General features: G+C 60.0%; 1 protein-coding gene across 5 annotated transcripts; it reads right to left on the reverse strand.

Moving 5' to 3' along the window:
- Nucleotides 1–96: 96 nt before the first annotated feature.
- On the reverse strand, nucleotides 97–21,372 carry SETD1A (SET domain containing 1A, histone lysine methyltransferase). Of its 5 annotated transcripts, none has more exons than XM_032327326.1 (19): nucleotides 21,268–21,372; nucleotides 20,321–20,485; nucleotides 20,041–20,136; nucleotides 18,133–18,403; nucleotides 16,900–17,021; nucleotides 16,440–16,669; nucleotides 15,308–16,151; nucleotides 14,372–15,157; nucleotides 13,855–14,031; nucleotides 13,645–13,732; nucleotides 12,764–12,921; nucleotides 12,520–12,607; nucleotides 10,373–10,711; nucleotides 3,792–4,850; nucleotides 3,201–3,373; nucleotides 3,003–3,113; nucleotides 2,732–2,851; nucleotides 1,013–1,150; nucleotides 97–924 (listed from the first exon to the last, which is right to left on the reverse strand). In XM_032327326.1, exons 2-19 carry the CDS (start codon nucleotides 20,468–20,470, stop codon nucleotides 751–753), a joined length of 5,124 nt encoding a protein of 1,707 aa, XP_032183217.1. In that variant the 5' UTR covers nucleotides 20,471–20,485; nucleotides 21,268–21,372; the 3' UTR covers nucleotides 97–750. The 5 variants fall into 5 exon arrangements, with proteins under 5 accessions (XP_032183217.1, XP_032183218.1, XP_032183214.1 ...); XM_032327327.1 differs by having other exon boundaries at nucleotides 10,373–10,657; nucleotides 21,229–21,315; XM_032327323.1 differs by having other exon boundaries at nucleotides 21,229–21,315.
- Nucleotides 21,373–22,194: the final 822 nt, after the last annotated feature.

The raw sequence follows: 22,194 nt of genomic DNA on the forward strand, positions 1-22,194 counted from the left end.
CTTCGGTCCACCGCTGCCCTCTCTTCGCTTGACCAGTCCCCTGTCTTCAAACCCCCACCCCCCACCTACTCTTCCCCAAAGATACTGACCAAGCACTTTTGTACAATAAAGTTTAATCACAATTATAAAAATGTGGCGTTGGGTTTGCACTATTAACATATGTACAATCCAGCCCCACAGGAAGGGCCCGCCTCCCACCATCCTGGCCTGGTGGAGCAGGAGCTTCCAGACGCCAGGGCGGGAGGGCGACCCACAGGGTCTGGCAGGAACAGAAGATGAGGCAGGGTTCCAGGCACGGAGTCCCTAGGACTGGGGGCACAGGGCCCCCCCCCAGGGGGAGAACATGGCCACTGCCCCTAGAGACCCCTAAACTGGGGAGGGGTGCACGCAGGGCACAAAGGGGAAGTCCCCATTAACACAAAGCAAGGAGGCTATGCAGCCCCCCAAGAACAAGATCTGTACAGGCCGGCACCCCAGGTTTCCACAGGAAACAGCTGCTGGCAGCTACAAAACATTTACAGCTTCTTCTCCGCAAAGAAAAAAAAGTTAGGGGGTAGGTGGGTGGGGGCGACGGGGGAGGCAGAAGCTGCCTCAATGGACTGAGGCTCCCTCGCTGGGCTTGGGGCCCCCCAACCCCGTATCTGGAGACGGGGGCAGGTGGGGCCTGCAGAGCCCGCTAAGGCTGGGGCGCAGGGAGCTCAGGGCACCACGGGGAATAAATAGGGGCGCGGGCACCAGTCCTGCCCCACCTCAGTTGAGGGAGCCGCGGCAGCTCTCCGTGCCGCACAGACACGGGATCTTGTTGTCCTCCAGCGGGAACTTGTAGTCGTAGGTGATCTCCTCGTCCACGCCGATGGGCTGTTTGGAGTAAATCACAATCTTCTTCTGGGACTCGATGGTGATCACCTTGGCATAGCAGTTGGGCTGCGGGAGGGAAGGCGGAATGAGCGGCAGCCCCTGCCCTGGGCCGCCCCCCCCCTGCCCCCGCAGGCGCCCCCCCCACCATGCGCACCGTGCAGCAGTGGTTGATGAACCTCGCCAGGTTGCCGCACTTGGTGGCATCGATGATGGTGTCGTGGTCCACCCGGAACAGGTAGCTGCTGCCGATGCCCTCCTGCACGTAGCGCTTCTCCCGCATGTCAGCCACCATCTGGCAGAACAGGGTGCTCCACGGTCAGCTTCCTGCCAGACCACGCCGTGCCCCGGCAGCCCCCGTGAAGAGGCCCTGGACAGTCACCCGGCTACCACCCCGGGGGGCCACACTGGCCTGTCCTGGACCTGCACCTCTCCTTCTGGCTCCCACCGACCCAAGGTGCTGACCGTCTGCTCCAGGAGCCCCCGTTCAGAGGGTCCCCCCAACCCCGACACCTCTGGCTGCCCTTCTGCATCTCCCAAAGAGAAGTCTGCAGGGCTCAGTGGGCAGGAGCCACAGCCCCTGCCTGGAGCCCCTGTCCGGCCCCCAGTGGGGCCCCCGGTCTACGGTGGGGCCAGGCCAGTTCCTAAGACAGCGTGGCCGGTTCACTGGCCGAACCCCGTCCTTCCCTTCTCCCAGGACCCTCTCCCCCCAAACAGGCGCCCAGGGGCTGCCACTCGCCACCTTCAGGGCCCACAGTCTTGTGCAAGGAGTGATTCCTTCTTCCCAGGAAATGGGACGCTCAGCCCTCTGCGCTCTCTCCTTCGGGGACCTCACTCTCTTCCAGCGCTTCAGCTGCCAGGTAAGTGCTGGGGACTCCTCCCAAACTGCCCTCTCCAGCCAAAATCCACCTCGGTGGTGCTGCTGGGCGTCATCCTCTAGGTGTCCCCAGGGCCTGGCAACTTCACGGGCCCGGAACCGAGCTCCTCGTGGCCACACAGCTGCTCCTTCTGCTCACTCCCCACCTCACTGGCAGCCGGAGATGCGTCTAGCTGCTCCAAGCAGCACAGAGAAATGACCACGTCCCCCCTTCCCTACTCGCCTGTCCAGTCCAGCCAGCGGCTTTGGACCCACAGACTCCTATTGGCTGCAACTGCCTCGTCTGGGCCACCTAGGCCCCTACGGGATCTCTGCGATGGCGCCCCCACCGGTCTTTGCCTCTAGCTGTCCCCTCACGCTGTAGCTGAGGGGGCCTACAGACTGCGAAGCCTGTTACGGGGGAGCGCTTCGCCACAGCCTCCCTCCCCTTACCGCTGGCCCCAGGTCACCCACATGGCTCCTAAGATTCGTGGAATCCAGCCTCCACTGGCCTCTTTGGAGCTTTCATTGTGGCCGCTGGCCCTGGTTTTTCCAACCAACCATACTGACCTCCTTGCCCACTTCAGACTATCCTGCCTCCGGGCCTTTGCACGTGCTGTCTGGCAACTGGGAGCACTCTTCCCGTCCCCTGAGTCTGGGAGTTCATCCTCCTTCAGCTCCTGGCTTGACGTCACTGTGTGCCCACTGCCACTGCCCCCCCGAACTTCCCCTTCCTGATCGACCGAATGCCACCCTGCATGGCAACTGCAATTCCCCCGCTGAAACTGTGGGAGGCCCTCAGAACGAGAGCGAGCACTGGTCTGGCTTCCTGTGGATCGTTACCACCTAGTTTAGGAGCACCCCTTCCCGTCGATGGAAGGAAGGAGACACAAGGAGGCAGGTTTCACCAACTACGCCGGGGATCCAGCAGGTCCCATGGGGCTTTACCCAGAGACGAGGTGGTTCTCAGGCCAGCACCCCGTGCTGCCACGTGACCGGGGGCTGGGTACAGGGCCTCACCTGGCGGATGTTCTGACCCACATACTCGATGACCATCTCGTCGGCGGCAATGGGCTCCATGGCAAACAGACCCCACTCGTGGATCCGGCTGCGGCCGAACCGGAGCTTCTTCTTCCGGAACTAGAGGGCGGAAGGCAGACTGTGCCGCTCAGTGCCTTGGCTGCTGTCCTCCGAGGGGAGGAGCATGCTTTCGGCCCCTCGCCTCCACACCCACCCCCAAGAGGCCAAGAGACTCTGTGGTGCAGCCCTCCCCCGAGTCCCGCCTCCTCACCTTGAGCTGGTTCAGCTTCAGCAGGTCACTGTCCATGATGGCGGAGGTGCCAATGGCGCTCAGCAGCCGCCGCTGCTCAGACCGGCGCTCCGAAAGCACGCGGTTAGTCCCCTGCGAGGCAAGCCAGGGAGCGGGGTAAGTGACAGCAGGACCGTGGGAAGAGACGCCAGGGGGCCAGGCAGCAGGGCAGAGTCGTACCTGAGTGTCCGCTCCTTCCAGCTGCCGGGCCGAGACGGGGCACACGTCCAGGTACCTGTCCTTCTCCTTTTTGCTGATGGGGTAATAGCCTTCGCTGCGGGCGGAGCCTGTCTGGTGCTCGCGGGGCCCGTCCTGGGGCCGCCGCTTGCGTTTCGGAGTGCTCAGGTTGGTGAGTGCGGGGTGTTAAGGAAGAAAATGGGTTCCTCGCCGGCCGGATCCCCGGGGCCCTCCCTTCTATCCTAGTCCCAGCCCAAGGAAAGGGTGACTGACCTTAGCTGGAGGTCCCAAGCGCTACTGAGCGTGAGCAGAGCAGATGGAGGAAGGGCGCCTGAGACCTTACCTTTCTGCCACAAGAACTCTGCGAGGCAGAGAAGCGGCAGGAGGCAGGAAGGACAGAAGGGCCTGGGGGCCAGAGGAGAGCTCCCCAGGCTGAGCGAAACCGAGAGCGCTGGACGGGGGCAGAATAAACCAGAGGCTAGCGACAATCCGAGGGGGGCCACTACCCAGCTGTGCGACCCCAGGGAAGCCTGTCCCTGTCCCCAGGGCCTGCCCTCCGGTCCAGAGCAGGCTGGCCTCCAGGGCCCAGGATATTGGTGTGATGGACCCAGTGGGTGTCGTTAAGCCAGTCAGCGCCGCTCGTCTGCTGCAGCAGCCGCTCGTACGTGAGCCGTAGGTAGCCCATGTCCTCTAAGTCCAGGCCCGAGTTCCAAATGTCATACAAGATGGTCATCTGCTCAAACTCGCTGCGGGGCTCAAAGGTGGGGGGTGGCGGGGGCGGGGGCGGGGGCGGGGGCCGCCTGCGCCGGGCGTGGGAGCGGAGGCTGCGGCGCCGCACAGCACTCTCCCCACCGCTGCTGCTGCTGCTGCAGCTTTCCGAAGACTCGGACTCCTCCTCCTCCTCCTCCTCCTCCTGCTGCTGCTGCTGCTGCTGCTGCTGCTGCAGCGGTGGCGGCGGCTGCTTTGGCTCCTCCGCCTCGGCCACCACCACCTCGGGGGCCTCCAGGACTTCATCCGCTGGGGAGCTGAAGAGGGCCGCAGGGGCAGGAAGCGGCTCCAGGGGCCGAGGGGCCGGGGTGGAGGGCGGCGGCTTGACGGCCAAGGCATAGTTGTGCTCCAGGAGAATGTGGCTGAGCAGGGGGCCTGGGCGGTCGGCCTCGTCCGATGTCTCAGTGGCCTCCGAGTCGTCACCAGGAGGCAGGGCAGGCAGCCCGCGACGGGCTGGGGTCAGGGCCAGGTCGGCCAGCACCGCCAGGTCCACTTCTGTCGCCGGCTCTGGCTCCTCCTCATCGGCAGCGCGGCCGCGGCCTCCAGTGCGACTCCGCCCTGACCGGGCCACATCCTCGGGCCAGCTCTTGACCAGAGACGCGTGGTCCAGGGGCAGGTTTCGAATGGTCCGCTCTGCAGCCCGGGGGGCTTTGCGGGAGGCGGGGCCGGGACACTTGATCTGCGCTGGGGTGATGGGGGCAGGCTCGGGCGCCGGCACCTCCTCCAGGGCAGAGAAGGAGACGGTTTTCCGGCGTTTCTTGGGGGGGGGCAGGAGGGGGATAGGAGAGGAGGGGCGCTCGTCCGGGCGGGGGGCCGGGGCCGGGGGCCCCACCGGCGGCTCGGTGGGTGGCTGCGGCACACTGGGAGGTGGTTCCTCGGTGGAACCTGGGGAAGGAAGCACACAGGAAGAAGGAAGAGGGTCACTGACTTGGGCCAATGTCATCAGAGCAGACTCCTGGCAGGCAGGGCACCGGCCGGCCTCACCGGGGAGGCCGCAGCCAGGCTGCTGGCTCGCCTCTGCTTCGGGCCGCCACCTGTGCCCGCTCAGCCAACAGCGCTGCTTCCCAGCGGCGACGTCCTCGGCACAGCGGGCTCCCGTGGCAGGAGAGGATTATGCACCTGCTCGTTCATACACTCAACAAACATTCACTGAGCACCAAACAAGTCGAGTGGACACTTTCAAAACCCTCACAGAGCTTACAGTCCGATGGGGACAATGACAGGAAACAAATGTACAGCCGACTGTGGAGAGGCGGGACAGGGGCCCTAGAGAAACACACGCTTAGGCTCTAACCTCTTCACCAAGACTGAACTACGTGCAAGGAGTAGGCCCCCAGGCCGCGACCGTTTGTACCGGTCACGCTGAGTGATGGGCACGCGGTTAACCCTCTCTGATTTACAGTATCCGTTATTTCAACTACAACAATGTTCTCTGTTTAGTGATGTGAAAAAGGTAACAACGTAAGCAGCTGAACCTCTGTACGAAAACACTGAGCAAAGTCTGCTTCCTTCCCACCACCTGCCAAGCGGTGGGAGGCTCCGGAAGACTCCCCTAAAGAAGCTAAGGGTGAAGGTGAGATCCCAAGGATGGGGGACAGCCCGGGGAAGGGACACACCCTCTTGAGCAGGGGGCGCTCTCTGTCCGGCCCCCGACAGGAAGCACATCCTCCCTCGGCTGGGACTCCCAAGTCCGCTGCTGAGTGCGGGGCTCTAAATACAGCTCGAGACGGACACCGCCTCGTCTCTGGCGCAGACCCTGTCTTGCGGACTGACCCTGTCCGCTCCTAGGTTTCGGCCACCGGTACAGGCACAGCCCCCTCCTGCCTACTGGGAAGGCCACATGCGGCTTTCGGCCCCAGCTCAACGCCATCTGTGTGAAGGTTACCCCAACTTCTCGAGATGCTGGTAGTAACTTCCTCTCCGAACCAGAAGGCCAGGGGTTCTCAAGTGCCAGGCTTCAGGGTGGCGGCAGACTGACCACTAGTATTTTGTGTCAAGCATCCATCCAAGACTTTCACGTATGCTAAGTACTCCCTTCATTCCCCACAACCACCATGTGAGGTGGGCACGATTACTGAACCCTGCTTACCAATAAGAAAACTGAGGCAGAGAGGGGTTAATAACTGGCCCAAGGTCCTATAGCTCGCAAACGCCAGAACGGTCTGTACCCAGACGGCCTGGGCTGAATTTTGAGCTCTCTTCAACTGCCCCTCACGGCCCTGGCCACCCCTGGGGGTGGCCACGCTGTGGGACTCCGCGGTGTCCTGTCTGACTCCGGGCCTGACCCAGGCAGGCAGTGACTGACCTGTGTCCAAGACCTCAGGAGACGTGACCCAGCCAGACGCCCTGAGCAAGGTCCTCAGCTTGCTGGCTCCTGACCGTGCGGACAACAGCGGGGAGCCTCACCAGCAGGGAGCCACTCCGAAGCTAGTGAGGTCCGGGTGCTCGTCCCAGGCTCTCCAGTTTCTCCAAGTCTCCCTCTTTCTCCTCCTCTCTGTTTTGGGGCAGCCCTGCCTTTGACCCATCACCCCACCTGAGCCACTGAGCCCTCTGGAAACCTGGCTCTTGAGGAGAACGAATTCCCCTCGTGGCTCGGCTTCTTCTCACAGATTTCTCCTTTGCTTCTTATTCTGAAAGAAGCCCGTCCAGTCGCTACAACTCCCCGAAGCCAAGGTTTCCGTAACATGACCTGCCCCACTCTGTGCGCAGCCTACGTTAACGGATAACCACCTGACCCAAGCCGGGCCAACCAGAAGCTTCCCTGAGAGTAAGGATCTACGACAGGAGTGGCTCTCTCCGTGGGGGTGAGCAGAAGAAGGGGAAACCCATCTGCAGGATGAATCAGACGAGAGAACGAATCAGACTGGAAGACAGAAGAACAGCCAGTCCCCGAGGTGTCCGGGTCCCATCTTCGGGCTTCAGCAGACAAGCGCCCTCTTGCACGGGGCCACATCCCTCTACCCAGCTCCCACTTGGAACTCGCACAACCCCACTGTTCCCTAAAAGCCAGGGGACTTGCCTTAACGTCCTCCTCCTCTGCCAACTCTGTCGTCTGGCGGGGACGGTCCTCCCCGCCGTGCCTCCTCCGGCGCTCTCCCTCACTCGGTCTCAGCGGCCCGCCCGACGCGCGCACGTGACCTTCGTAACCCCCGGAATGGCCCTGCCGGGGGCCCAGCCCTCCGGGCACAATCCTCAGGTCCTTTCGGCTGACCCACCGGCGGTTCCATTTCCCCGCTTAGAGCCCCCCTGGCCTGTCACCCTTCTCCTGAGCGAGCGGCTCCTTCCTGGGCCCGCCCGCAGGGCCCTCGCCGTCCTCCCCTTCCACAGCACCTTCTGCCGCCTTCAGCCACTGCCGCCGCCCGGGAGACCCCCAAGCCCGACTTCGCCCGAACCCCTGCGTTTCCCCTCCCCCACCCGACTCGGAGTCGCAGCCCCCCCCCACCTTCTTCCTCCTCCCCGGTTCTCCTCCCTTCCCCGCGCTCAGAAAATGCCCTTCCTTCCTACTGCAGGGTGAACCCGGGGGTCCCTGGGCACGAAAGCCCACATCTCTCTGCTCCCCAATTATGGGTGCACCCGCGCACTCCCAGGAAGGCCACCCCAACAGGTGCTGCGCTCTCTCCTGGCCTGTCTACCTGCCCCTCTTCCGGCCCTGAATCTACATGCTGAAGCCTCACCTTTTGAGTTGTTGAAAAACGAACCCTCCACCAACCCTGCATTCTCTTTTGTTTCTCTGTTCCCAGCCAGGTGACCTCAAGCATCTCACTAAGCCTCAAAGTCCTCATCTGGAAAGTGGAGTAACAGGCGGTGTGTGTCCTGGATGAGGAAGCAAACCCACGGTGTGCCAGGCCGAGCGCCCGGCGCACCCGAGGCACCCGAGAAACGTTTGCTGATACCACCCATCACAGCCTCCCGGCTCTTCTTCTCGGAGCAGTCTACCTTCCAGAAGACTGGTTATCTCTGTCGCCTGCTCACTCCTTTCACACCCTCTAGCCCACTCTACTGAAGTGATAAGGTCACCAGTGACCCCGTAACTGCCAAACACAGCGGAAGCTCTTCCTATCTGACAACCTCTCCTTCGGCCTGCTGATACTCACCACTCCTGCCTTCGGAAAACCAAGCTGCCCCGTCTCCTTCCCATGCCGCCGACCGCTCCGGCGGGGCCTCCCCCAGCTCCCCTTTGCCCACCAAGCTCGCACAGGACCGGAAGGCGCTGGCCCTTCTCTCGGTGCACACGGAGTTCCAGCGCGTAAGTGCACTCACACCCACAGCTGCCCTACTCTCCAACATCTACCTCGTTTCCAGCCTACTGCTCTCTCCAGACCCTCCGATCCCGTGATCCAACTGCCTGTTGGCTGTTTCTTACCTGGAGGTCCCGAAGGCACACGAAAGTCAAGCCCAGGGAAGCACATGAGCTTTCTTCCGAGTGCCGGTTCTCTGCCTTCTCTACCCTTTCCTGGAAAGTTCTTTAACTAAGCGGTTCACCTCCTCCACTTCTCCCAAACCCTCACCTGCTCTTCTACTCCTCACACCTCGCTGTGACCAGCGCTGCTCTGGTTCACGCCCTCCGCTTACCTACATCTCTTCCAGCCTCACGTGGGTCACCCTACCTCCTTCCTCACCCTTCCAAATCCCCCCTTCCCACCAGGATGATCTTTCTGGAGAAATGCAAACCTGACCATGCCCCACTCTCTCTATCCGCCCCACTGACAGCGACACCCTCTGATCACCAGCTCTTCTGTGACCAGTGGGCTCAGGAAAGGCCGGGGGAGGCATCTGATTAACGAGACCCTCAACTTCTCTCATGAGGTCTACACCGGAGCAGAGCCCAAGACCGCTGGGAGGTCTTTACGTGGTCACTGCTCATCTCAGATCACAGACTCTCGGTAACATCTGAGAGAGGGGTCTGGGAGGCCAGCGCGAGTACACAGCCCATCTTCACAACCGCCTTACTCAAGCCTTCCCAACACCATCCTAGTCCAAGCTACCACCACCGCTTGCCTTACTTACTAAGCGGAACACAGACTCTGGCCCCTCTCCTAGTTCTCTCTGCACCGCATCTTTTCAAAACACAAATAAGATCGCGTCACTCCTTCCACGGCATTCCACTGCCCTCAAGATAAAGACCAAATTCCTACCAGAACGACTCCTCTTGTACAGCCCAGTCCTTGCTCACCTCTCCCGTTTCAGTCATTCGTTCCCCCTCACTCCCCACCATCCAGAAGGTTTTATGTTTTCTGACACGCTATTTCCTCCGCCCTCAGGGCTTCTGCACATGCTAACCAAGCCCGGCTGCCTGCTCTGCCTTGACTGCAGCCCAAGAACACTTCAGCAGAAGACACCAGCAAAGACGTGCCCACAGATGTGCTCAGGTTCTCCAAGTGCCCTGTACCTTTCTCTCATGGGGCTTATCAGCTTGTCATCACAGATTTTCTGAGATACTTATTACTCAACTAAACTGTCTCTAGACCGTAAGCTTCAGGAGGGTGGGAACAGGGCCCTTCGTGCCTACCGCTGCGCCCCCTGCAGCTGCCCTAAAATACAGAAAACCCTAGAACAACACAGGTGCAAACTGTGCGGGGCTACTTATACACATGCTTTTTCTGGGAAATGTGATAGAGTATAGTATATTAACTACCTTATGACTTTAAAGATTTTTTTCCTCTTGCTTACTCTCTTCGCGAGAATACAGTACACGGTATGTATCACACGCAGAAAATGTGTTAACTATCCGCATCATCAGTAAGACTTCTGGTCAACCGTAGACTGTTAAGAGCTAAGTTTTTGGGGAGTCAAAAGTTACTGGGGGATTTTCACTGCATAGGGGGCCGGCGCCCCGAACCCTGGCATCGTTCAAGGGTCAGTAAGTAAACTCCACTGCCGGAACACGTCACTCAGAACATAAGTTAGGTGTCCGTGCTATAAAGGAACAATCAAACGTACAAATCCACAAGGCAAAGTAAGGTGAAATTAGCTTCCAAGCCAATGCTGTTCAAGCTGTCTTCTACCTATCTGTCCATTGAATCGCCTGTAAGTACACAACACGTTAAGGCAAAAGCTCAAGAAAAATTAATAGGAAGAACTTGTTAAACTGGGGATTTTCTCCTTACTTAACTTAGAGACCATGCTGGGCCGGGCGGGGCGGGGGTGTTGCTGAAAGAGACCACTGCTGTCCGTATTAGCCAGACACCCTGCTCCGGCTCAGCGAGCCACTCCCGGCAGCACGGTTTGAATGTGGCCATAAACGTCTCCAAGGGAGGACAGGCAGGAGATGATGACTTCCGGCCAACGTGTATGCTTTCAAACAAAGTCACACACTGGCACATCATTCACAAACACGGCCCCGACGCTCTCACAAAGACAGATACAAACATAAACAAAGACCAAAGCACCCGCGGGGCACCACCCACCTGCAGGTCTTGCTGGAGACTTCTCCTGTTCAGGGAGGGGTTTGGCTGGGGAGCCCGCGACCCGCTCGGGCTCGGGCTCTTCCACGGGCGCTGGCGGGGGTGCGGGGACATCTCTGGGGGGAGGTGATGCCGAGGGTATGGTTGCCGGCTGCTCCTCTTCCTCTTCCTCTTCCGAGGAGGACTCAGATGATGACGAGGATGACGATGAGGAGGAGGAAGACGAGGAAGATGAGGAGCTGGATGAGCTGCTGCTCTCGGAGTCCGACGTGCTGTCATTCTCACCATCTGAGTCAGCATACAGAGAACATTTGGAGGACGAATCGCTTTCCCCGTCCTCGCCTGGAAATCCAGAAGGGGCAATCAGGCGAGGCGGGAACACCCCTCACTTGGTCAAGCCATGGGTCCATTCACTGACTCTCTACAAAGGACTAGTTAGGCTCTGCGCCAGGCGCTGGGAAGTCCCACCCTCAAGGAGTTAGATGAGCAGGCTATTTGTTCACAGCGGGACCAACTTCCGTGTGGAAGACCAGGAGAGTGTGGCAAAGGGAAGTCCTGGATTCCGCCTGAAGATCCAGGCAGGGGAGGGAGCCCCAGGCAGGAGATGCTCCAGTCAAGGAGGACGGGCAGAAATGAGGGCTAACCGGGGTGCCAGAGGTGAGGGAAACGGGAGCCCGGACACCGCTAAGCGCTCTGCGCTAACTACCGAAGACTTTCCCAAGGTGGGTCTCCGAGAAGCTGCCTGGAGAAGACTCATAAAAAGGATTCCAGGGTAAAATAAGCTTTCTAAGTGTTACATGTTCTACGCCTCCAAGAAATGGAAATATGGTGGAAGGGCTTTATAAGAAGGTAAGAATTACGAAGTGTCTGAGGAACACAAGCGGATGAATTTAGAATAGATGGTGGTGGCGGCGGCCTGGGATGGGCCTGGAGCGTGGCGAGATGGAGCCGAACAAATAAACAGGATCTAGGTTATAAATGGCCCAAAGTACCGGGCTGAGGAGTCACCTTCTAGAAAATAGGGAGCTAGAAATAGACTTTATGGAGAGAAGCCGCAGGATCAGGTGTGCGCGGAAGGAAAGAGAATTCTGTCTGCAGACTGGAAAATGGACTGGCGAGGAGGAGGAATGAACCAAAGGCAGGGAATCCGTCAACACTGCTGCAGAGGACTCTAAGTGAATCTTCTCACTTCTCTCAAGTGAGTCTTCTACGACAGGCCAGCAGGACCAGAGAAGGCAACAAGTGCCAGAGACACGGAGGCGGCGAAACGGACAGACAGCGGTGACCAAGCGCATGTGTGGCAGTCTCCCCGCGTCGAGCAGGGGACCCCACCGTCTACCTTCCTGAAAAGACAGCCTCTCAGATCATCGCTCTCCCCGCCTGGCCTCTGCTGAAACGGCACTTCTCAGAGGCACTCCTTCTCCAGGAGCTCTAGAACAGCCCATCTTTCCCCGGCTCCCCCACCCGTTACTCCCTACCCCAGTGACCTAGTTTCTCTTCTTCAAACCACAGATCTCTACCCAAGGCGCTACTACTTGTTCATTTGTCAAGTCTCCTCCTCCCCTCCAACCGATCCCAAGTTCCGTCAAAGATGTGTCCCCACTACCTAGAACAGGGCCTGGTACCGAGTAAGGGCTCAAGAGCTAGCTCTGAACAAGTGAAGGAGAAGCAAGACTAAACCACGCAGCCCAGACTCAGCGGAAGTGGACGGACGAACGGGTGTCCAGGTGGAGAGTGGAGCTGTGTCTGGTGGTGGCAGCTGAGGGGGGAGAAGCACAGCTCGGGGCAGGGCTTCCAAGAGCAGCGCTCAGAGCAGAAAGGCCCAGTCTGGTAGTATCGGGGGCAGCAGCGGAACCCAGACCCCTCTTCTTGAGGGCCTGGGAAAGTAAGTCAGTTCTGCTGTCCTGCCTTCAGGAGAGAACTATGTGTCCGCACAGGAAACAAGCAGAGGGAGCGGCCTGGGTGTCAGTTACTGTTTACCATGGGCCAAGGCTTCCAAGAGAGGGGACTAAAGAAAGCTGCTTTGGGGAAGAGCAAAGGAGACCAACACACCCAGCATGAAGCCTCTGTGGACTCAGCAAAGGAGGGTCAACAGGCGGCGGAACCCTTTCTTCCCCAAGGCAGGGCTGTGCCGTCCCGTCTGTACTTACCATCTGGCGCTCCCGTCTCCTTCTTCGCCGTGTCCGCGGCTTCCTCGCCTTCTTCATCTTCTTCATCCTCCTCATCCTCCTCCTCATCCTTAAAGAAAAGGACCAATGGGGGCTAACGAGAACAAGACCGCGCTCCTCCAGGAGGCACAGCTATCTGGGCTCCAGCCCAGGGAGGAGCCGGTTATGGGGACAGGAACTCAGGAAGCTCTGGGCAGGGAGCGGGCGCCCCGGCCCTGCGCCTCACCTTCTCGGAGGAGGACTCCTGGGACGCCTCCTCCCCTTCGCTGTCCAGAGCGAAGGCCTTGCGGTGCTTGCCCTGGGTCTTGCTGCGCTCCTCGTCCCGCTTCGGGGGCTTGCTCCCCGGACGTCCAGGCTCTCCGGCCTCCTTGTCTCGCTCAGGGTCTAGGCCCAGGTGAGCGGCAGTTAGGGAATCTACCATCGGCAACAACACTTCCCGTTCCCCTGGCCTGAGAGGAGCCTCGCACACAGCACCGCTGACCTTTCTGATGGTCCCACAACACAGACCTCATTGTACAGACAAGAAGCGGAAGCTCAACAGAGAAACACAAACCCCCAGAGCTACCTAGCATTCTCTGTAGTTCCACCGCACCACACCTGTTTCTGGGTCTGGCGGAAGAGGGAGCAGACTCGCTACGCCTGCCCCAAGAAAACAGCACTAAGACCAATGGGTCTCCAGGGAAGCCAATCAGACTCCGTAAGGAAGTTCCCTGGCCACATAAGCCGCCAACCAACACTTCACACCAAGGCAAACTGGAAGTTTGGAGAAGAGCTTAAGCCTTAGACGGGAAACCCAGGTAAGTGACCTGTCTGACCTCGACACCACAGGATTCTAGATGCTGAAATGACCATTTCTGTGTTACAAGGGAGATACGAAACGGGACATTGCAACCGGCACACCAGAGTAAGAACCCCAACCAGGACCCAGGGATAACCCTACCTTAAGCTTCCCATACCTCTCAGCACTGCTTCAACTCCGCACCGAAACCTCTACTTGGCCACTTGGCCAACACCTACCCCCCCTTTCTCGCTGCTTCCAGCGTTCCTGCCTGCAGCTGGCACCCCCTTCCCCTTCCCCTTCCCGCCCCCACCTGACTTCCCACTCACCATCGTCATCTTCCTCAGCTGGAGTGGAAGGACGGGGCCTCTTTTCTTCGCTGGCCTCGGAAATTTCTGAAGGCTCTTTTCGCTTCACCTGGAGCGTGGGAAGAGATGTTGGGAACATTCACGGTTCCCAACCACCCTCTACTTACCCCAGGGGAGAGAGGTCCCCACCCCACCCTCTCCTCCCTATGAAGCAAGATCAGTTCTAGGTACCTTGAAAGAAGGCAGACGCAGGGCCCCTCGCAGCCCTGATCCAAAGGCGAAGGCCTCGATGCCCGTGGTACCCCCGCTCTTGGCCCAGTCTACGAGGGACAGCAGGCCCGGCTCTTTGAGTTTCGTCTTCTCTTTATCCTCCTCCTTGGCTTGCTGTTTGGCTGCGTTCTGGAATGGCTGCAGGCAGTAGGGGGACTGAGCCCCGGAACCCAGGTGCTCCCTCCTGCCTCCTGCCTGAGAACTACTCCCAGGTCCCAGGAATACAGAAATGCATCTCCTCACTCCTCTATTTGACACAGATCTATGCCACACCTCCCGTGCACCAGCCCCTGTACAGCATCTTCTCCAAAGTCTGCTCGTTTAGTCCGCCCACCTCACAAAGCAGCTACTATGAGTCCCACTCTACAAACGGAAACGTTGAAGATCGCAACTCAAGAGATCTAAGGGCCTTACGAACCAGAAATCTCCTTTCTCCCACGGAGCCCCAAGGTCTCCCAGGCCAGGCAGCGCCCCTCACCTTGGCCTTCTCTTCTTTGCTCTCCCACCACTGGTCGAAGGCCCCAAAGGCCACGTTCTCCACCATCTTGCGGTTGAGGTCCCGTTGCATAATGCTCTTCATCTCTTGGACAAGGGTGGCCAGCACACGTCCCACAGTGCCTGCCGATGGTAGGGCCTTGCCCTCCGCCAGCTCTGCTTCCTCCCTGGGAGGTAGCCGGGCCTCTTCTCCCGAGACTGAGGAGGAGGGCAGGGGCTCGGCTGCCACGGGCAAAGGCAGGTGGTAGGCCTCCCGGGAGTAGGCCCCTCGGCCTTCCTGCCCTTGTGTGTACAGAGCATACGGTAAGCCATAGGCTGCCTCTTGGGGGGCTGGGAATGGGAGGAAGGCCTCCCCAAAGGCTCCACCAGGGGGACCAGCTGAGGCAGCAGTCAATCCCTTGCCCTGCCGCAGCTGGTGAAGCCGAGTTAACATCTGGGTCTGCATCTGGAAGGACATGGGCATCCCTCCCCACTGAGCCCCAAGTCGATCCATGAGCTCTAGGGAGTTCACAAAGTCATAAATGTGGGGGGGTGGCGGAGGAGGTGGGGGGTACTCGGGGGGTGGCGGCCCATCAGGGCGTGGTGGGAGGAGGTAGGCAGGCTGGTGGGGAGGATACCCAAGGGGCAGAGAAGCCAGGTAAGGAGGGGGAGGAGGGGGCGGAGGCGGCGGCGGCGGCGGCTGCTGGGGGGGTGTTGGGGCCGGAGGGGGTGAGCCGCCCCTGTCATCGTCGGAGATCTCCATGTCCTCTCCAGAAGAGCAGGGAGAAGCCTGTACGGATGCAGAGGCGGGTCACGGAAAGCTTCTGTCTACTCCCAGGGCTTTCCCTCAAATCCGTTCTCTGGCCTAATTCCCTCCCCCGAAGGGTCCAACCCTGCTTCCCGGATCCCAGGCACCTCTGCTGGCTGACCCCAAGCTCACCTGGTTCTGTCCGTTGGCCTTAGGAGACTCCCGGGTAGCCCCGGGTTCCCCACTCCCCGTCGGGGCCACGTCCTCAAAGTTAGCCGGGGCTGGAGGGGGTGTGCAGGGACCGTGCCCTGACCCCGAAGGCACCTCGCTCCCTGAGTCTCTAGACCCCGGGCCTGCGGTGCTGTTCTCTTCCTCTTCCTCGGTGTCGGAGGCCAGGAAAGAAAACTTGGAGCGCTGCTCCTTCAGCAACATCTCAATGCGGGAATCCAGGCTGCTGTGCTGAGCGAAGGGCACGCTCTCATTGGTGGTCTCTGGGGCCGGGGAGCCGGAGCGGGCAGGTGAAGCTGGGCGGGGGGAGGTCCGAGCTTCCTCTCTCTCCGGGCTGGGCCCCCCCCCACCCCCGCCTCCACCAGGTTCTGGAGGCTCCGGCGGTGGGGCTTCTGAGGCAGGCGGCCGGTAGTCCTGGTCAGCGGGCCGGCTGGGCTCAGGGGGCAAGTAGGAGGTGTAGGAGGGTGGGAAGCGCTCAGCTGCGTTTTCGGCAAAGGCTGCCCCAGCGGGCTCCTCCCGAGTGGCCCGGCGGGGAGGGTAGGAAGCGTGGCGCTGGTAGCGATTCCAGCTCTCGTAATACGCGGGGTAGCTCGAGTCAGTCCCGCGGAAATGGGAGGAGGATGAGGAGGACGAGGAGGACGAGGAGGAGGAGGAGGCCGAGGAGGAGGCGGCGGCGGTGGCTGCAGGCGTGGCGGAGACAGCTGTGGAGGTGGTTGTGGGGGCTGAAGATGCGGAGAAGTGGCGGCGGGAGAAGGAATCTTGGTAGCTGTTCTCCGAGCGCCGGGGCTTGAAGGAGGTTGAAGTGGTGCTGGAGAGAAAGTGCAGGAGTTAGCTGCGTTCAGCTCTGGAGGACCAAACCCTAGAGTCCTGGTTCTCAGGACTCGAAGCCCCTCGACACACCGCCCCCAAAGAAAAGTCTAGATGCTCTTGGGTTTCTAGCTAGACACTGAGTTCCCTGAGGACAGGGATATGTTAGCTGAAGCCACACCGAAACCAGGACAAATGACTCCCAATTCCCTTTTAGAGAGACTCCAAGTATCTTCTTCCCAGTGGTAACTCCCAGAATCTGGGGGTCCCAGAGGTGTTCATTCTGCACCTGCTGGAGTAGGCAGAGTCCTGAGAGTAGGGGGTGCTGCCCCGAGATGTGTAAGGGGTTCCTTGGGAGGACTGAGGGGTGAATTGGCCAAAGGAAGATGGGGTGTCTTGTCGGCTGCTGGAGAAGCTTGTGTCCTGGGAGCAAGGGGTGCCATTGCCAGGAGTGCCCACACCAGTGGTGCCGGCCGGGTAGGCAGCCGTGTCAGAGGAGGAGCGGCGGCGGGAATCGGTCTGGAACGGCAGAAGCAGAGCAGGGAGAACAGAACAGATCAAGTACCACGTGACAACCTGTCCTTCCCCAAACCAAGAGCCCCAGTTCCCTGTCTTCTGAAAGCATCTCAGCATCTTTTCTCGGTTCTTGCTCTCCTCAACAGGGAAGTCCAGAACCTCTCAAATACCGTTCCTAGCACCCGAGGACCCTGCCCGCGTGGCTAGGGCCACAGCAACCACAAGCTACTTACTGTCTCAGGGGCCGCACCAGAGCCTTGGAACTTCTCACTCAGGGCCTTGCCCCCGGTGGGCACCGTCTGAGGGGTGTAGGAGCCATTGACTATCAGTTCATAGTACTTCATCCGCTGTTGCCCTGGAGGGAGGAAGAGGGGAACCATCAGACTGAGACAGAGAAACCCCTCCTCCCCGATCTGTTGTTCCCACTTCTTCCTCAGACCTCCAGTTTCCTACAATTTCTTGGAGTCTTGGGCTCAGGCACTCCAGCTATGTTACCTCTATCTTTGGGACCTCCTATCTCGTCTCTGCCTAATGATACTACAAATGACATACTGAACCGCGCTTTGCAGCTTATAAATAAACACCTCTATTTATCTTACGGAGTTGGGTATCACCAGGAAAGAGAAGCATCAGTACCCCTATTTTATAGGCTCAAAGAAAATTGACCTGCACAAAGTCACAAAGTTGGTCAGTGGCAGACGAATTCAAACCCAGATCATCTGATGCTACATCCCACCATGCTCTTCATCCTATAAACTAAAGGTGGCAAAATGGCAGCCTGAGGGCTAAATCCAGGCCACAGTTATCTCACTTGCCCAACAAAATCTCTTAAGAAATTTGGGGGAGGGGGTTGCAGCATTTAAAACCCTGAGATTGCACACAGAAGCCTAGATTTGTGACTTAATAATAAAACAATACTTGGCAATATTAGTCCTCGTTCCCACTTGCAAACTGGCTAATGCCGACTAACAGCTGCCTCCTTCCGTGGCGCGTTACTCCCCAGTCCGCCCCAGTCCCTCGCTCCTCCCTACGGCCCCTTCACGCACAACCCCAGGCTGCTTCAGTCCTCTGCACAGGTCCCAAATTCTCCATGCCAAATCTCAAAAACCCAAGAACCTCCAGACCAAGCCTTTTTTGGAACTTGACCTCAATATCTGATCTGAGCTGGGGGGATTTACTAGCTTGTACCGATCGTACCTAGTGTGACCCTTCGTACGTTTTTTTTACAAATACGGTTCCGTGCTGGCCTGTACGATGCTACCCAACCTTGCCAAAGATCACAAACACACGCAAGACACACAAAAAGCCATAATTCCTCTGTAAAATTCTAATTTCAGAAACACACCTGGCCCCAAGAGTTTCACGGAGGAATCATGAACCTGACCACGTGCCCGGCCCCCACAGGCATTTGCACGTACAGTCTCTGCGGGAGCTCAACCTTAGGCAGCAGGCAAGAGAGCCCTCACCTTTGATGTCGAGCTGGGCATGGATGATGTTGCCCATGACGGAGGTAAGGTGGAGGTTTTTGACTGTTTCCTTGGCTCCCCGAGTGCTAGTGAAGAGCACGCGGGCCAGGCCCAGGTGCTTGCGAGTACGGGGGTGAAGAAGGATCTCTACCTCTTCCACCTCACCGTACTTCCGGCACATATCCTTCAGGAAGGTCTCCCGCACGTTGTCATTCAGCCTCGCGAAGGTCACTTCCTTCAGTGGGATCTGTCCGATATAGAACTCATCCAGCTGTGGAGGACAGGAGGCTTGAGTGGGGTCTCAGTACGGACCACGGTGCCTTTGCCCTTCGGGAAGCCTGGTCCAGAGAAGACCGGGAAACACAGGCAAAGAAACGGGGAAAGGGCCCCAACAAGACTGACCCCTCTCTGCTCTGCCTTCTTGTCACAGAATACCACAAGAACCAAGAACGTACAACTGAGAAGTACGCATACGCGGAAAAAATTAATTGTAGAAACTCACTCACTAGTTTACCTTTTGCCACGGACTGAACAGTAGGAACGCAAAGATGAAAAAGAATAAAGATTCTGGTTCAAAAAAGCAGATAAGACAGACACACACAGACCCAAGAGGACACAAATGTCACGTAACATGAGTGTCGACGGGGTGTCTGGAGGCCCGGTGAGTGCAGGTAGGGAAGAATTCGTAAAGAGGGTGTCCCTCCTATTGGCTTTTTGGGGAGCGAGAGTTCACCAGGTGACAAGGACTGTAAGACACAGAACTGTAAAAGCACTTGGCATTTCATAGGAGCTGTAAAACGTACGGTAGCGTGGAACACAGGTGTACACGAGGAAGGCAGGAGATGAGGCATGGCCAGATCAATAACCATATGTGCCAACGCACAAAACATGGACTTGGCAACGAAAATAATGTAAGAATAAAATACAAAAACACACGGCAGGGTCCAACACGAAACGGGAGAAGAGAAAAGTGGCAAGGAAACCCAGAAAAATGAATATTAGAGTCTGCACTGAAAAAACAGCAATGGAAATAGGAAAACTAAGATAAAGTGAAGATCGGTTTAGGAAAAGGAGTCAGCAGGCCTTGGTAACGCGTTACGTAATAAAGAAGAGGGCAATCCCGTTTCTGCAGCCGAGCAGACGGCTAGCGCTCGTCAGTCAAAGGGAGATGGAAGGGGTAAAGGTAACTTGTCCCCCGTCTCTTGAGTTTGCTGGGTCTCGGGGGCCTCCAGATGGAGCTGTCCCTCTCCAGGCATACAAGTCTGGAGTTGAGAGACTGAATTTGTCTGGGAACAGAAAACTGGAAGGCACAATCATGGGCACGAGAAAGACGGTCCCGAGAGTGTACAAAGTGATAAAAGGTGGGGGGACCTGACAGAGAACTCCCTACAAATGAAGGAGAGTAAAGAGCGAATGGAGGAACCAAGAACCATCCGTTTCAAGGGCCAGTCCACGGCCTGATGAGAATCCTGCCCAGACAGGGAAACGGGAATTTTCTGAGGGAACAAGATGGAGGATCACGTGGCAAAGGAGGGCTAAGGACTCCAACGATGGCGTCCCCAGCCTGTCACTCTGCTGAACTGTGGAGCAACTGGGGTCCCGCACCAGGGCACGGTCATGCTTCTGGGGGTGCCCCGGGCCGGGTACAGCAACTGAACGTGCCTGCACGTCCCCCTTCAGGAAGCCAGCACCCCCGCCGGGAGCACCTCGCCTGCACCTTTCCGCGACTCTTCTCCAGAGCGACTCCGTGTCCCCGCCTCAGAGATGACACGATCCGGTTGCCACCCGCGGAGACGAGCCCCCGTCCCCTTTACTAGCTTCTGCGGAGACCCTATGACCAGGCCGGCTCCTCCGCACGCGCACCCACCCATCAAGGGCCACCGCACCCCGAGTCTGGCAGACACCTACCTTAAACTTGGGGACCGGGAGGGAGAAGTCTCTGTTTTTGGACCTGACGTGGCAGCGGGGGTCCTGGAGGTCTTCCACGGGTATGTACTTCGAGTCCTAGCAAGAAGCAGGCACAGAAACAGCTGCGGGCGAGCCAGGCCGCTGAGCTCGGGGAGCGCGTCGGCCGCGCGCAGGAGCAGGGTCCCGGCGGCCCCTCGTGAGAAGGCGGGCCGCGGGCAGGAAGCTCAGGCTGCCCCACGAGCTGACCGAGCGCCCCGCGGGGCACGGCCTGGGCACTCACGTTGACGCTGAAGTGGACGCCATCGTAGCGGTACACCTTCTGAGAAGGCCTGCGCAAGGCAGGGTCCAAGGCAGGATCCACGATGAGCTTGTAGTTCCGCCACTGGAAGCTCGGGGCCTTCTGCCCATCTCCCCCGCCTTCCTGATCCATCGCTGCTCATCTACCCTGTTCGCAAAGAGGGGCAGGCGCGGGGCTGGGGCTGCGGCCCGACTCCCCGCCGCCCTCCCCGACTCGCCGGGACTCGGGGTCGTCCCCTCGCCGCAGTGTCCACACCCGCCACGACCCGCGGCTCCCCGGACGCCCCCCGCGCCCGCTCTCACCACGGCACCCCATCCTCTCCCCACCTCCCAACTCTCCCCGCAGGCCCCCAGGCCCGCCGCGCGCCCCCTTCCCTTCCCGCTCGGCCCGCCGCGCGCCCCACTTGGCCTCAGAGCCAGACCCCTCCCCCGCCCCCTGGCAGGCCCCGCCCCCTCCCGCCTCCTCACCGGCCAGCGGCCCGGGCCGAGCCCGGCTCTCGCTCCCACACACCCGCTCGCGTCCCCGCGCCCCGATCCCCTGGCCAAGAGGTGGCACCTCTTCGGGGCGTTGGAAACACCGCGAGACCGAGCCCGAGACCCGGCTTCGGCCCCGAATCCGGGCGGGGGGGGTGGGGGGAACGCGCGCCGCTGCCCTCTCCTCCCGCCCCGGCGCGATCGGCCCCCCCATGCCCGCGCACGCGCGGCGAGGCCTCACTCACCCGCTCGTGGCGAGCGGCTCCCCCTCCCCCCACCCCGCGCGGCACCTCAGCGGCGCGAGGCGGCGGCGGCGGCGGCGGCGGCGGCAGCGCGAGACCCGGCCCCGCAGCGGTGGCGGCGGCGGCGCCCCCCCACCACCACCTCCCCGGCGCGCGCACCAAACACCACCGCCACCTGCGTGAGGCCCAGCGAGCACAACGTCTACATTCGCACTTTCGCCATGGGTGCCGCCAGGAGATCCACGGGGCCGAGGAAAGCGGCTTCGCCTCGGCCGGCGCCCTTTAAGGCTCGAAAGGTGCGGCCCAGGGAACCTGGAGATTGGCCGCATTCCCCGGAGAGTGGGCTTCACCACGACTATCCAGCTGCTTTGGCCGGGGGTCCTTGACGAATCGGCGGCGACGGAAGCGGCGACTAATCCCTGAGGAAAGGGGGGCGGGGCGGAGGGGAGGAGGCCAGCCAGAGCTGGGGAGATTTGAGTGGTGCGTTGAACAGGCGCAGATTCGTCAGGCGGGCGGGGCGAATCGGTGGACGGGATGCGCGCTCCTTCGCTCCTCTTTCCTGCCTCTTCCTCGCGCGGCCAAAGACCTAGAAGGCTGCAGATTCGCCACAGGTTCTGGCCTCGCTGTCGCCTCCCTTCACCCGTCTTGGCGGAGTCAAGAAACGAACGCCCGGTTAGCCAAGCCCTGTTGGCAGAGTCGGCCACTTTATCGGGATCTGTCTTAGTAGCACAGCTTAGGGGAGACCCAGTTCCGGCCCCGGGTAAATGGCTACGGCCCAACGCTGCGCTCGGAGTACGATGAGAATTTCCGGCGGAGCATAGGGAGGCCCAAGTAATTCCGAGGAAGAGCCGACCTAGCGAATCTGCGGACCCTCCTGTGGGCGGGGCCGAGGCGCCGCGCGCAGAGGGCGTGGCCAGGGCGTGCCCAGCCCGGCGTCGCGGGGGCGCTTCCGGTCGGACCCTCCGAAGGCGGGCGGGCGGGGAGGGGGCCGCGGAGGCGGAAAAACAGCCGCCCGCGGTGACTCAGGCCGTTGGCCTGGCGTCGCGCGGAACACGGGGAAGGTTCTCCGGTCGCTACCGCCCGGGCCGCTCGCTGTTGGAGGCCCGCACGGCGGCCTGGGAGACCGAGGCCGGCAGGAAGT

This window comes from Mustela erminea, chromosome 20 (genome assembly GCF_009829155.1).
Source record: "Mustela erminea isolate mMusErm1 chromosome 20, mMusErm1.Pri, whole genome shotgun sequence".
Classification (NCBI taxonomy): domain Eukaryota; kingdom Metazoa; phylum Chordata; class Mammalia; order Carnivora; family Mustelidae; genus Mustela; species Mustela erminea.